The following is a 13,740-nucleotide window of genomic DNA, read 5'->3' on the forward strand; positions in this document are numbered from 1 at the left end:
GTTTAACAAATGGAATTAGGGCAAGTTAAACTATTAGTAAATCAAGAGTTTAATTCCAGTATTGATAGGAATGTTTATTTGTTTAGAGATGCAGTGCAGAGTAGACCCTTCTAGCCGCCCCAGCAAACCTGACAAATCTGATTAACCCTAACCTAATAAAGGGACAATTTACAGTGACCAATTAACCTATCCGGTACATCTTTGGACTGTGGGAGGAAATTGGAGGACCCAGAGAAAACCCACGCATTCTATGTACAGAACGGCACTGGAATTGAACTCCGAACTCCGGATTCCCCGAACTGTAATAGTGTCACGCTAACCTTGGAATTAAATTTCCTGGTGAGCTAAATTTTGCTCTACTTCAGTGCCAGTTAGAGCATCATAACAAATTTAACCCAAGAAGAACAGTTGTGCAGCTTGATTGTGGCTTTTGGTTGTGTTGAGGTTTGTGATCGACTATTAGTATGAAATATTTCAGGTGCATTGGTACCTTCACTAAGACAGAGAGGCACACGGCAAGCATTTCCTCTCAAGGGATTGGAGAAGGGTAAAAATAAGATGCTAAACTCTTTCAAGTAGGATGTCAGCACAGAACACAATCTCAAGAGTTGTTTACAAAGCTTCTATAATTTACTTTGGAACAAACTGATGCACTAATCATTGCAATTTTATATTGCTTCTTTAGCATATCTGATTGAATTAAAGATGTTATTTGTTTTTAGTATGAACGTTTGAAAAAACTTTACACGGATGTAGAAGAGAAAGCGGCAGCAGCAGAGCTCCAAATAAAGCACCTATCATCAGATTATAGAACCCAGCTACAGCAGAAAGAAGTAGGTCAAAGACTTTGTGTATTTTTCTTCTATTTAAGGTCTTGTGTTCAGTGTTAATCATAAAGTTATTTCAGCTTTTTAAATGTTCCTATTTTCTTCATACAGTGAATCCCTGTTATAGCGCGATCGTTTGGGCGCGTAAAATCGGGGTTTCACTGTATTAAGGTTTTCTTTTGAGAAATTATATGTAAGCAGTGTGAGTACTGGTCCATCTCCAGGACTCTGCCTGTGTAATAGTTTTGTATCTGTCTGCTGTGAGTACAGGCAGGCTATTTGATTATGTGAATTGTTAAATCAAATGGAATTCAATTTTACTTGTTATTCAACCATACATGAATATAGCTGAATAAAACAGTGTTCTTTTGGGGGGACCAAGGTTCAAAACATACTCAGCACAGCAGAAGGCACACAGCACGTAAGCTAGCAAGCACACATACAGTCACGCAAAAAAAAAACACGTGTATAACCCAAGTCCTGGAGTGATATGTCCCACAAATTGATGAGGCGGTTCCTGGCAGTCTGCAGACTAGCTTGTCATTCCACTAATCGGAACACTGGAGTGCAGCTCTGACAGGAGTGGCCAGCCCCCAACTAGCATGGACAACGCTGCACCGCCTCCAGTGTCTCCTCTCCTAGATGGCAGCATCAGGCAAGCCTGCAGCTTGAGGCCTAGTCCTCACTAAACCGAGGCCATACAGCTCCCCTGCTGTCTGTTGCACCACCAAACAAGAGAAACAGGCCTGTAGCACCTTACGTTATCAATGTCCAATCGGATCTTGTGATCTCAAGAGAAACGCCCAGGACAATCACCCGCAGATATACTACATGCTGCCATCAAGCACCAACTTTGATGCCTTTCTGTAGCAGGCAACAACATGTTCTGCACCAAGTCCAGCTGCTCTGCCAAGAAGCAACTCACTGATGGGCTAGAGCTGCAGTACCGAAAGTTCTTGGAGGCAGGCACTGCCTTGCGATCATAAAAAAAAGTAATTTTAAAAAAGAAAAAGCACCTTTGGTTGGTCTTGAGTTTCTGAGTATGCCGCGATCTTGCTAGGAGTGGTTATTAACTGTTCTCTCTCAATAACAAACACCTGACATTGGTTACTGGAAATTATTTAATTCTAGCAATCCCACTTTCCTTTTACCAGTGCATCAGAAACTAAACCATTTTTAGCAACCACAACAGTTAAGTCGGCTAACACTCACAACACGCTGGAGGAACTCAGCAGGACCTGAGTCCTGACGAAGGGTTCCGGCCCGAAACGTCGACCGATCTTTTCTACGGATGCTGCCCGACCTGCTGAGTTCCTCCAGCATGTTGTGAGTGTTGCTTTGATCCCAGCATCTGCAGATTATTTTGAGTTAAGTCGGCTAATTCAGCAATGACCACATTAAACTTCAGATATTTTTGGTCACTTATCTTCTTGTTGTTTAATCAGGAAGATCACATAAAACCACTGAAGCATTTTTATCCACCTTCCTTTCATTTATAATGGATTATTCTGGTGTTGACGGAAAAACAGGTTTATTTCACAACTTTGTGTGAATTACTTTTATAAAGCTATGAAGATATTTTCTGAAGTTATCTTTGAATTCATGTCAGTATATCATCATACAAAAGTTAATTTGTATCAGGAATGAATGTAAAATCTAACTGTTCGGACACATACTAAGTAAATGAATTGTACCAGAAGGTGGTATTGAAATTCCCAAGTCGGAGAAGTAGTAGATTATAAATGTAAATCTAAACGTTGTGTTGTGCAATCAGAAGATGAGCACATGTTCTCTAGGAAACTGGACTGTTTTCATGAATTATGAGGCCAAATCATGCTGTCTGTCACAGTGCATGTTCTCAGGCAAGGAATTACCAGATTTATCTGTTTTGCATATTAGATACAGGCAATTTGTCACTATGCTGCATTATCTGTCTCCAACAGCGCAGCCCAGTCTTTCCAGCATTTCCCAATATTACAGTGGAGAATTTGACTCTCCCCTCCAATCCTGGAAGGATTTGGTGCAGGATTAGAGATACCATTACTTGAGTGGGTTTCCTGGCTTTGAGATTAGAGGAAATTATTTTAATTTGATCAATTTCCTGATTTGTTTTAATTAAATTTATTTATTTTGAGTTTTAATCATTTCAAAGTTTTCAATAGTTTGTAAGTTTTAATTGTCTCTCAGTAACATGGTCATAATAGGAAGTGGGGTTCTGACCTCAGTCCAGCATAAGTTGCTAGCCTTCTGACCATAGGCCTTGATGGCATGTTGTCTGAGACCTGTTCAATACTGTGACCTTGTTATGTCTGTTCAGGTACCTCCAGATGCAGAAGGTTGACTTGACTGGTCATCTGTGTCTGGTTGAAATAAACATCAGTCAGAGGTTAGTCCTGACGAAGGGTCTCGGCCTGAAACGTCGACTGCGCCTCTTCCTATAGATGCTGCTTGGCCTGCTGCGTTCACCAGCAATTTTGATGTATGTTGCTTGAATTTCCAGCATCTGCAGAATTCCTGTTGTTTTCAGTCAGAGGTTTTGAGGGTGGTGAGTTGAAGCAGTGGGTCATGTGCAGATTAATATGGTCTTGTGCATCTGAATTGTCAGGTTTAGAATATGGAACAGTAGACAGGAACAGGCCCACAGTGTCTGCAATGCATGTGATGCCAAATTAAACTATCTTCTGTTAATGATTTCTATCAAGTCTCATTTCAGGCTCTACAAACATTCAACTACTTTTTCATCACGAGCAATAACAGCCCCATCAGTGTTCCCTACACCACTGGTCTGGGATCTCCAGCCAGTACAATGCTCTCCTATCACCTCACTTTGTCTTCCAGGGGCAAACTACCTTGCCACCATGGATTTCATGCATTCTAAACATCTGTCTCTGCCTAAGTGAGGAACATTGTCAGATGTCTTACTAAAATCCATGTAGTCAGTGAGCTGCCCTCCCCTCATCAATTACCTTTGTCCAGCAGCCAATCCAGACATCAGGAGTTTGGAGAAGAGGAGACTTTAATCAGGTCCACTGCCCAAGGATAAAAAGGGAACAGTGGGTCGCGGCAGTGAGAAAGAGCTTTGACCAGTGATCAATCAGCGTTCGGGATTGATTAGTAAGAGCAAATTAAAGGAGGGTAGGGGCAAGCACAGCACTCAGAGAAAGCAAAGGAAAGAAAAGCTCAAGTTTTTCTTTCCTTATCTTCTTTATATCTGCTCAGCTAGGACAGTAGAGATGCTTGGCAAGATAGTGAAATGTTCCTCTTCTGGGATGTGGGAAGGCAGGGAGACCTCCAGTGTCCCTGACGACTATAACTGCAAGAAGTGCATCCAGCTGCAGCTTCTAGCAAACTGCATTAAGGAATTGGAACTGGAACTGGATGAACTCCGGATCAGCTGAGGCAGTGATAGATAGGACATATAAAGAAGTAGTTCCACCCAGGAAACTGGGTGACAGTCAGGAAGGGGAAAGGGGTTAAGGAGCCAGTGCAGAGTACCCCTGTGGCCATCCTCCTCAACAACAGGTATATCACTTGGGGTGCTGTTGGGGGGGGGGGTGCGGGATGTGGATGACCTGACAGAGGAAAGTCACAGTGATTGGGTCTCTGGAACTGGGTCTGCCTCTATGACTCAGAAGGGAAGAGGGAGAAGAGGCACACTGTGGTGTTAGGGGATTTGTTAGTTAAGGGAACAGACAGGATGTTCTGTGGGCAAGAGCAAGATCCCCAGATGGTATATTGCCTCTGGGTGCTAGGGTCCAGGTAGCTCGGCATTCTTAAGTGAGAGGGTGAACAGCCAGAAGTTGTGGTCCACATAGATACGAATGACATGGGTAAGACGAGTAATGAGGTTCTGTATAGAAAGTTCAGACAGTCGGGTGCTAAGTTAAAGGGCAGGACCTCCAGGGTTGTGATCTCAGGATTGCTACCCATGCCATGTGCTAGTGAGATCAGAACTAGGAAGAGTATGTAGTTTAATACATGGCTAAGGAGTTGGTTTAGGAGGGAGGGCATAAGGTTTTTGGATTATTGGGCTCTCTTTTAGGGAAGATGGGACATGTACAGAAGGGATGGTTTGCACCTGAACTAGAGGGGGACTAATATCCTAACGGGAAGATTTGTTAATGCTGCACAGTGGGGTTTAAACTAGAGGGGGATGGTAACCAAAGTGCCAGAGAGGTTGTGGAGGCCGATGTTGGTAAGATCTCAGACATAATTAGGAATCAAAAGGTTGAACATGGTGCAACTAGTGCCCTGAGCTGCTCATATTTCAATGCAAGAAATATCGTAGGAAAGGTGGAATATAGTGCCGTAGATGATGTAGCTGGTTTACAAACAGAGGCAATGTAAAGGCATTGTCTACAAGAAGTCTACAAAATTGTCTAAAGTTGTGGTGGTAGGGGATTTTAATTTTCCATATACTGATTGGGACTCCCATACTGTTAGGGGTCTAGATGGATTAGAGTTTGTAAAATGTGTTCAGGAAAGTTTTCTAAATCAATATATAGAGGGACCAACTAGAGGGGATGCAATATTGGATCTCCTGTTAGGAAACGAGTTAGGACAAGTGATAGAAGTCTGTGCAGGGGAGCACTTTGGTTCCAGTGATCATAACACCATTAGTTTCAACTTGATCATGGACAAGGATAGATCTGGTCTTAGGGTTGAGGTTCTTAATTGGAAGAAGGCCAAATTTGAAGAAATGAGAAAGGATCTAAAAAGCGTGGATTGGGACAGGTTGTTCTCTGGCAAGGATGTGATCAGTAGGTGGGAAGCCTTCAAAGGAGAAATTTTGAGAGTGCAGAATTTGTATGTTCCTGTCAGGATTAAAGGCAAAGTGAATAGGAATAAGGAACCTTGGTTCTCAAGGGATATTGCAACTCTGATAAAGAAGAAGAGGGAGTTGTATGACATGTATAGGAAGCAGGGAGTAAATAAGGTGCTTGAGGAGTATAAGAAGTGCAAGAAAATACTTAAGAAAGAAATCAGGAGGGCTAAAAGAAGACATGAGGTTGCCTTGGCAGTCAAAGTGAAGGATAATCCAAAGAGCTTTTACAGGTATATTAAGAGCAAAAGGATTGTAAGGGATAAAATTAGTCCTCTTGAAGATCAGAGTGGTCGGCTATGTGCGGAACCAAAGGAAATGGGGGAGATCTTAACTAGGTTTTTTGCGTCTGTATTTACTAAGGAAACTGGCATGAAGTCTATGGAATTAAGGGAAACAAGTAGTGTGATCATGGAAACTGTACAGATCGAAAAGGAGGAGGTTCTTGCTGTCTTGAGGAAAATTAAAGTGGATAAATCCCTGGGACCTGACAGGGTATTCCCTCGGACCTTGAAGGAGACTAGTGTTGAAATTGCAGGGGCCCTGGCAGAAATATTTAAAATGTCGCTGTCTACAGGTGAGGTGCCGGAGAATTGGAGAGTGGCTCATGTTGTTCCATTGTTTAAAAAAGTATTGAAGAGTAATCCGGGAAATTATAGGCCAGTAAATTTAACGTCGGTAGTAGGTAAGTTATAGGAGGGAGTACTAAGAGACAGAATCTACAAGCACTTATTAGGGAGAGTCAACATGGCTTTGTGCGTGGTAGGTCATGTTTGACCAATCTATTGGAGTTTTTCGAGGATGTTACCAGGAAGGTGGATGAAGGGAAGGCAGTGGATATTGTCTACATGGACTTCAGTAAGGCCTTTGACAAGGTCCCGCATGGGAGGCTAGTTAGGAAAATTCAATTGCTAGGTATACATGGAGAGGTGGTAAATTGGATTAGACATTGGCTTAATGGAAGAAGCCAAAGAGTGGTAGTAGAGAATTGCTTCTCCGAGTGGAGGCCTGTGACTAGTGGTGTGCCACAGGGATCAGTGCTGGGTCCATTGTTATTTGTCATCTGTATCAATGATCTGGATGATAATGTGGTAAATTGGATCAGCAAATTTGCTGATGATACAAAGATTGGAGGTGTAGTAGACAGTGAGGAAGGTTTTCAGAGCCTGCAGAGGGACTTGGACCAGCTGGAAAAATGGGCTGAAAAATGGCAGATGGAGTTTAATACAGACAAGTGTGAGGTATTGCATGTTGGAAGGACAAACCAAGGTAGAACATACAGGGTTAATGGTAAGGCACTGAGGAGTGCAGTGGAACAGAGGGATCTGGGAATACAGATACAAAATTCCCTAAAAGTGGCATCACAGGTAGGTAGGGTTGTAAAGAGAGCTTTTGGTACATTGGCCTTTATTAATCAAAGTATTGAGTATAAGATCTGGAATGTTATGATGAGGTTGTATAAGGCATTGATGAGGCCGAATCTGGAGTATTGTGTTCAGTTTTGGTCACCAAATTACAGGAAGGATATAAATAAGGTTGAAAGAGTGCAGAGAAGGTTTACAAGGATGTTGCCAGGACTTGAGAAACTCAGTTACAGAGAAAGATTGAATAGGTTAGGACTTTATTCCCTGGAGCATAGAAGAATGAGGGGAGATTTGATAGAGGTATATAAAATTATGATGGGTATAGATAGAGTGAATGCAAGCAGGCTTTTTCCACTGAGGCAAGGGGAGAAAAAACCAGAGGACATGGGTTAAGGGTGGGGGGGAAAAGTTTAAAGGGAACATTGGGGGGGCTTCTTCACACAGAGAGTGGTGGGAGTATGGAATGAGCTGCCAGATGAGGTGGTAAATGCGGGTTCTTTTTTAACATTTAAGAATAAATTGGACAGATACATGGATGGGAGGTGTATGGAGGGATATGGTCCGTGTGCAGGTCAGTGGGACTAGGCAGAAAATGGTTCGGCACAGCCAAGAAGGACCAAAAGGCCTGTTTCTGTGCTGTAGTTTCTATGGTTCTAAGGGTCAGAGCCGTCTCTATTTCCTGAGGAGACTGAGGTCCTTTAACATCTGCCGGACAATGCTGAGGATGTTCTACGAGTCTGTGGTGGTCAGTGCGATCATGTTTGCTGTTGTGTGCTGGGGCAGCAGGCTGAGGGTAGTAGACACCAACAGAATCGGCAAACTCATTCGTAAGGCCAGTGATGTTGTGGGGATGGAACTGGGCTGTCTGACGGTGGTGTCTGAAAAGAGGATGCTGTCCAAGTTGCATGCCATCTCGGACAATGTCTCCCATCCACTACATAATGTACAGGGTGGGCATAGGAGTACATTCAGCCAGAGACTCATTCCACCGAGATGCAACACAGAACGTCATAGGAAGTCATTCCTGCCTGTGGCCATCAAACTTTACAACTCCTCCCTTGGAGGGTCAGACACCCTGAGCCAATAGGCTGGTCCTGGACTTATTTCCTGGCATAATTTACATATTACTATTTAATTATTTATGGTTTTATTACTATTTAATTATTTATGGTGCAACTGTAACGAAAACCAGTTTCCCCCGGGATCAATAGACTATGACTATGATTATGACTATGACTGTGATGTGTAGTGAGGAGAGGCTGTTGATAGGTCAGAATTGCAGTCAACAGGATGAGTTGCAATGTAAAGGCAGATAAAATCGAAAAGGTGGAATATAGGACTGAAGGTGTTGTATTTGAATGCACACAGTATATGGAACAAGGTAGATGGACTTGCAGCACAGTTGCAGATTGGCAGGTATGATGTTGTAGGCATCACTGAATCGTAGCTGAAGGATTATAGCTGGGAACTTGATCTCCAAGGATACCCATTGTATCGAAAGGATTGGCAGGAAGGCAGAGGGGGCGGAGTTGCTCTGTTGGTTAAAAAATTAATCAAGAGCATTAGAAAGAGGTGATATAGGGTTGGGAGGTGTTGAATCATTGTGGATAGAGCTAAAGAACTGCAAAGGTAAAAAAAAGCCCTGATGGGAGTCGGAAATAGACCCTAAAACAGTATTAGGATGTGGCCTACAAATTACAATGGGAGAGAGAAAGTGCATGCCAAAAGGGCAGTGTTACAATAGTCATGGGGTACTTTAATATGCAGGTAGACTGGGAGAATTAGGTTGGTACTGGAATTCAGGGGGGGGGGGGGAATTTCTAGAGTGCCTACCAGATGGATTTTTAAAGTAGCTTGTTGAGCCCACGAGCGGATCAGTTATTCTGGATTGGTTGTTGTGCAATGAACCAGAATTAATTAGAGAGCTTAAGATAAAAGAACCCTTGGGGGCAAGCTAAAGTCAGATGTATCAGTATTGCAGAGGAGTAAAGGGAATTATGGAAACATGATTGGAAAAGAACACTCGCAGCGATAGTGGCAGAGCAGCAATGGCTGGAGTTTCTGGAAGCAATTCCGAAGGCACAAGATGTATACATTCCAAAGAGGAAGAAATATTCTAAAGGAAAGATTACACAACCATGGCTAACAAGAGAAGTCAAAACCAACATAAAAGTCAAAGAGAGGGCATATAATAGAGCAAAAACTAGTGGGAAGTTAGAGGATTGGGAAGTTTTCAAAAACCAACAGAAGGCAACTAAAAAAAAACAGTTAAGAAGATAAAGACCATAAGTCAAAGGAGCAGAAGTCAGCCATTCGGCCCATCGAGTCTGCTCCGCCATTTTATCATGAGCTGATCCATTCTCCCATTTAGTCCCACTCCCCCGCCTTCTCACCATAACCCTTGATGCCCTGGCTACTCAGATACCTATCAATCTCTGCCTTAAATACACCCAATGACTTGGCCTCCACTGCCGCCCGTGGCAATAAATTCCAAAGATTCACCACCCTCTCGCTAAAAAATTTCTTCACATTCTGTTCTGAATGGGCGCCCTTCAATCTTTAAGTCATGCCCTCTCGTACTAGGCTCCCCCATCAGGGGAAAGAACTTTGCCACATCCACTCTGTCCATGCCTTTCAACATTCGAAATGGTTCTATGAGGTCTCCTCTCATTCTTCTAAACTCCAAGGAATACAGTCCAAGAGCGGACAAACGTTCCTCATATGTTAACCCTCTCATTCCTGGAGTCATTCTAGTGAATCTTCTCTGTACCCTCTCCAATGTCAGCACATCCTTTCTTAAATAAGGAGACCAAAACTGCCCACAGTACTCCAAGTGAGGTCTCACCAGCGCCTTATAGAGCCTCAACATCACATCCCTGCTCCTATACTCTATTCCTCTAGAAATGAATGCCGGCATTGCATTCGCCTTCTTCACTACTGACTCAACCTGGAGGTTAACCTTAAGGGTATCCTGTACGAGGACTCCCAAGTTCCGTTGCATCTCAGAACTTTGAATTCTTTCCCCATTTAAATAATAGTCTGCCTGTTTTTTTTTCTGACAAAGTGTATAACCATACACTTTCCAACGTTGTATTTCATTTGCCACTTCTTTGCCCATTCTTCCAATCTATCCAAGTCTCTCTGCAGATTCTCTGTTTCCTCAGCACTACTGGCCCCTCCACCTATCTTCGTATCGTCAGCAAACATAGCCACAAAGCCATCTATTTCATAATCCAAATCGTTGATGTACAATGTAAAAAGAAGCGGCCCCAACATGGACTCCTGTGGAACACCACTGGTAACCGGCAGTCAACCAGAATAGGATCCCTTTACGCCCACTCTCTGTTTCCTGCCGATCAACCAACGCTCTATCCACGTATGTAACTTTCCCGTAATTCCATGGGCTTTTATCTTGTTAAGTAGCCTCATGTGTGGCACCTTGTGAAAGGCCTTCTGAAAATCCAAATGTACAACATCCACTGCATCTCCCTTGTCTAGCCTACTTGTAATTTCCTCAAAAAATTGTAATAGGTTTGTCAGGCAGGATTTTCCTTTAAGGAATCCATGTGGAGTTCTGCCTATCTTGTCATCTGCCTCCAGGTACTCCGTAATCTCATCCTTGACAATCGACTCCAACAACTTCCCAACCACCGATGTCAAGCTAACAGGTCTATAATTTCATTTTTGCTTCCTTGCCCCCTCCTTAAATAGCGGAGTGACATTTGCAATCTTCCAGTCCTCCGGAACCATGCCAGAATCTATCGACTTTTGAAAGATCATCACTAATGCCTCCGCAATCTCCACAGCTACTTCCTTCAGAACACGAGGGTGCATTCCATCTGGTCCGGGAGATTTATCGACCTTTAGACTATTCAGCTTCCTGAGTACTTTCTCTATCGTAATTGTGACTGCGCACACTTCTCTTCCCTGCCACCCTTGAGTGTCTGGTATACTGCTGATGTCTTCCTCAGTGAAGACTGATGCAAAATACTCGTTCAGTTCCTCCGCCATCTCCTGATCTCCCCTTACAATTTCTCCAGCATCATTTTCCATCGGTTCTATATCTACTCTCACCTGTCTTTTACTCTTTATATACTTGAAAAAGCTTTTAGTATCCTCTTTGATATTATCTGCTAGCTTCCTTTCATAGTTAATCTTTTCCCTCTTAATAACCTTCTTAGTTTCCTTTTGTAAGGTTTTAAGAACTTCCCAATCCTCTGTCTTCCCACTAATTTTTGCTTCCTTGTATGCCCTCTCCTTTGCTTTAACTTTGGCTTTGACTTCTCTAGTCAACCACTGTTGCATCCTTTTTCCATTCAAAAATTTCTTCTTTTTTGGAATATACCTGTCTTGCACCTTCCTCACTTCTCGCATAAACTCCAGCCACTGCTGCTCTGCCGTCCTTCCCGCCAGTGTCCCTTTCCAGTCAACTTTGGCCAGTTCCCCTCTCATGCCACTGTAATTTCCTTTACTCCACTGAAATACTGACACATCGATTACGGCTTCTGTTTTTCAAATTTCACAGTGAACTCAAATCATGTTATGATCACTGCCTCTGAAGGGTTCCTTCACCTCAATCTCTCTAATCACCTCCAGTGCATTACACAATACCCAATCCAGTACAGCTGATCCCCTAGTGGGCTCTACAACAAGCTGTTCTAAAAAGCCATCTCGCAGACATTCTACAAATTTTCTCTCTTGAGACCCAGTGCCGACCTGATTTTCCCAATCCACTTGCATGTTAAAATCCCCCATAATTATCATAACACTGCCCTTCTGACAAGCCTTTTCTATTTCCTGTTGTAATTTGTAGTCCACATCACTGCAGCTGTTTGGAGGCCTATAAATAACTGCCGTCAGGGTCCTTTTACCCCTGCGATTTCTTAGCTCAACCCATAAAGATTCTGCACCTTCCGATCCTATATCACCACTTTCTAATGATTTAATATCATTTCTTACCAATAAAGCCACGCCTCCCCCTCTGCCTACCTTCCTTGGACGTTCAGCTCCCAGAGACATGCGTCCTTTAGCCACGTCTCAGTGATCAAAGATAGAATACAAAAGTAAGCTAGCCAATAACATTAAAGAAGATACCAAAAATTTCTTCTGGTACATAAAGTATAAAAGGGAGGTGAGAGTGGATATTGGACCACTGGAAAATGATGCTGGGGAGGTGGTAATGGGTAACAATGAAATGGTGGACAACCTGAATAAGTGTTTTCCATTAGTCTTCACTGTGGAAGACACTAGCAGTATGGTGGAAGTTCCAGGTGTCGGGTCATGAAGTGTGTGAAGTTACCATAACGAGAGAGAAGGTTATTGGGAGACTGCAAGGTTTGAAGGTAGATAAGTCACCTGGACCAGATGGTGTACATCCCAGAGTTCAGAAAAAATGGCCAAAGAGATCATGGAGGCATAAGTAACGATCTTTCAGGAATCCACTGGATTCTGGACTGGTTCAGGAAGACTGGAAAATTGCAAATGTCTCTCCACTCTTCGGGAAACCGTAGGCCAGTTAGCCTGACCTCAGCTGGGAAGGTTGGGAAGATGTTGGAGTCAACCATAAAGGATGATGTCATAGGGTACTTGGAAGTACATGATAAAATAGGTCATAGCGCAGTTTCCTTGAGGGAAAATCTTGTCTGACAAATCTGTTGGAATTCTTTGAAGAAATAACAAGTAAGATGGACAAAGGAGAATTGGTTGATGTTGTGCACTTGGATTTTCAGAAGCCCTTTGGCAAGATGCCGCACGTGAGGCTGCTAACCAAGCTACGAGCCCATGGTATTACAAGGAAAGATTCTAGCATGGATAAAGCAGTGGCTGAGTGGCAGGAAGACAAAGAGTGGGAATAAAGGGAGCCTTTTCTGGCTGGCTGCCAGACTAGTGGTGTTCCACAGAGGTTTGTGTTGGAACAGATTATTTTTATGTTATATGTCAATGATTTGGATGATGGAATTGATGGCTTTGTTGCAAAGTTTGCAGATGATATGAAGACAGGCAGAAGGGCCGGTAGTTTTGAGGAAGTAGAGAGGCTACAAAAGTACTTAGATTAGGAGAATGGACAAAGAAATGGCAGATGGAATACAGCATTGGGAAGTGTATGGTCACGCACGTTGGTGGTTGACTTATTTTCTAAGTGGAGAAAAAAATACGAAACAAGTGAAGTGCAAAGGGGCTTGAGTGTCCTTGTGCAGGATTCCCTAAAGGTTAATTTGCAGGTTGAGTCAGTGGTGAGGAAGACAAATGTGATGTTAGCATTCATTTCAAGAGGGCTAGAATATAAAAGCAAAGATGTAATGTTGAAATGTTATAAAGCACTGGTGAGGCCCAGTGGAGTATTGTGTGCAGGTTTGGGACTCTCATCTTAGAAAGGATGTGCTGAAACTAGAGAGGGTTCAAAGGAGGTTCACGAAAATGATTCTAGGATTGAATGGCTTGTCATAAGTATTCACTAGAATTCAGAAAAATGCGGGATGATCTCATTGAAACCTATCAAATGGTGAAAGGCCTTGATAGAGTGGATGTGGAAAGGATGTTTCCTGTGGTGGGAGAGACTAAGACCAGAGGACACAGTCTCAGAATAGAGGGGCGTCCTTTTAGAACGGAGATGAGGCGGGATTTCTTTAGCCAGGGAGTGGTGAATCTGTGGGATTATTTGCCACAGACAGCTGTGGAAGCCAAGTCTTTTTGTATATTTAAGGCAGAGGTTGAGAGATTATTGTTT

The 13,740-nt window shown here is 43.0% G+C and overlaps 1 protein-coding gene across 1 annotated transcript in view; it reads left to right on the forward strand.

Annotated features, from left to right (window-relative positions):
• The window catches only part of trip11 (thyroid hormone receptor interactor 11), a 142,331-nt gene that overhangs the window by 43,285 nt on the left and 85,306 nt on the right, over positions 1–13,740 (forward strand). The window contains exon 3 of the mRNA XM_063043804.1: positions 723–833. Coding sequence (XP_062899874.1) covers positions 723–833 — 111 coding nt within the window. The remainder of the gene's footprint in view (positions 1–722; positions 834–13,740) is intronic.

The sequence above is a fragment of the Mobula hypostoma genome, chromosome 1 (assembly GCF_963921235.1).
Source record: "Mobula hypostoma chromosome 1, sMobHyp1.1, whole genome shotgun sequence".
Taxonomy (NCBI): domain Eukaryota; kingdom Metazoa; phylum Chordata; class Chondrichthyes; order Myliobatiformes; family Myliobatidae; genus Mobula; species Mobula hypostoma.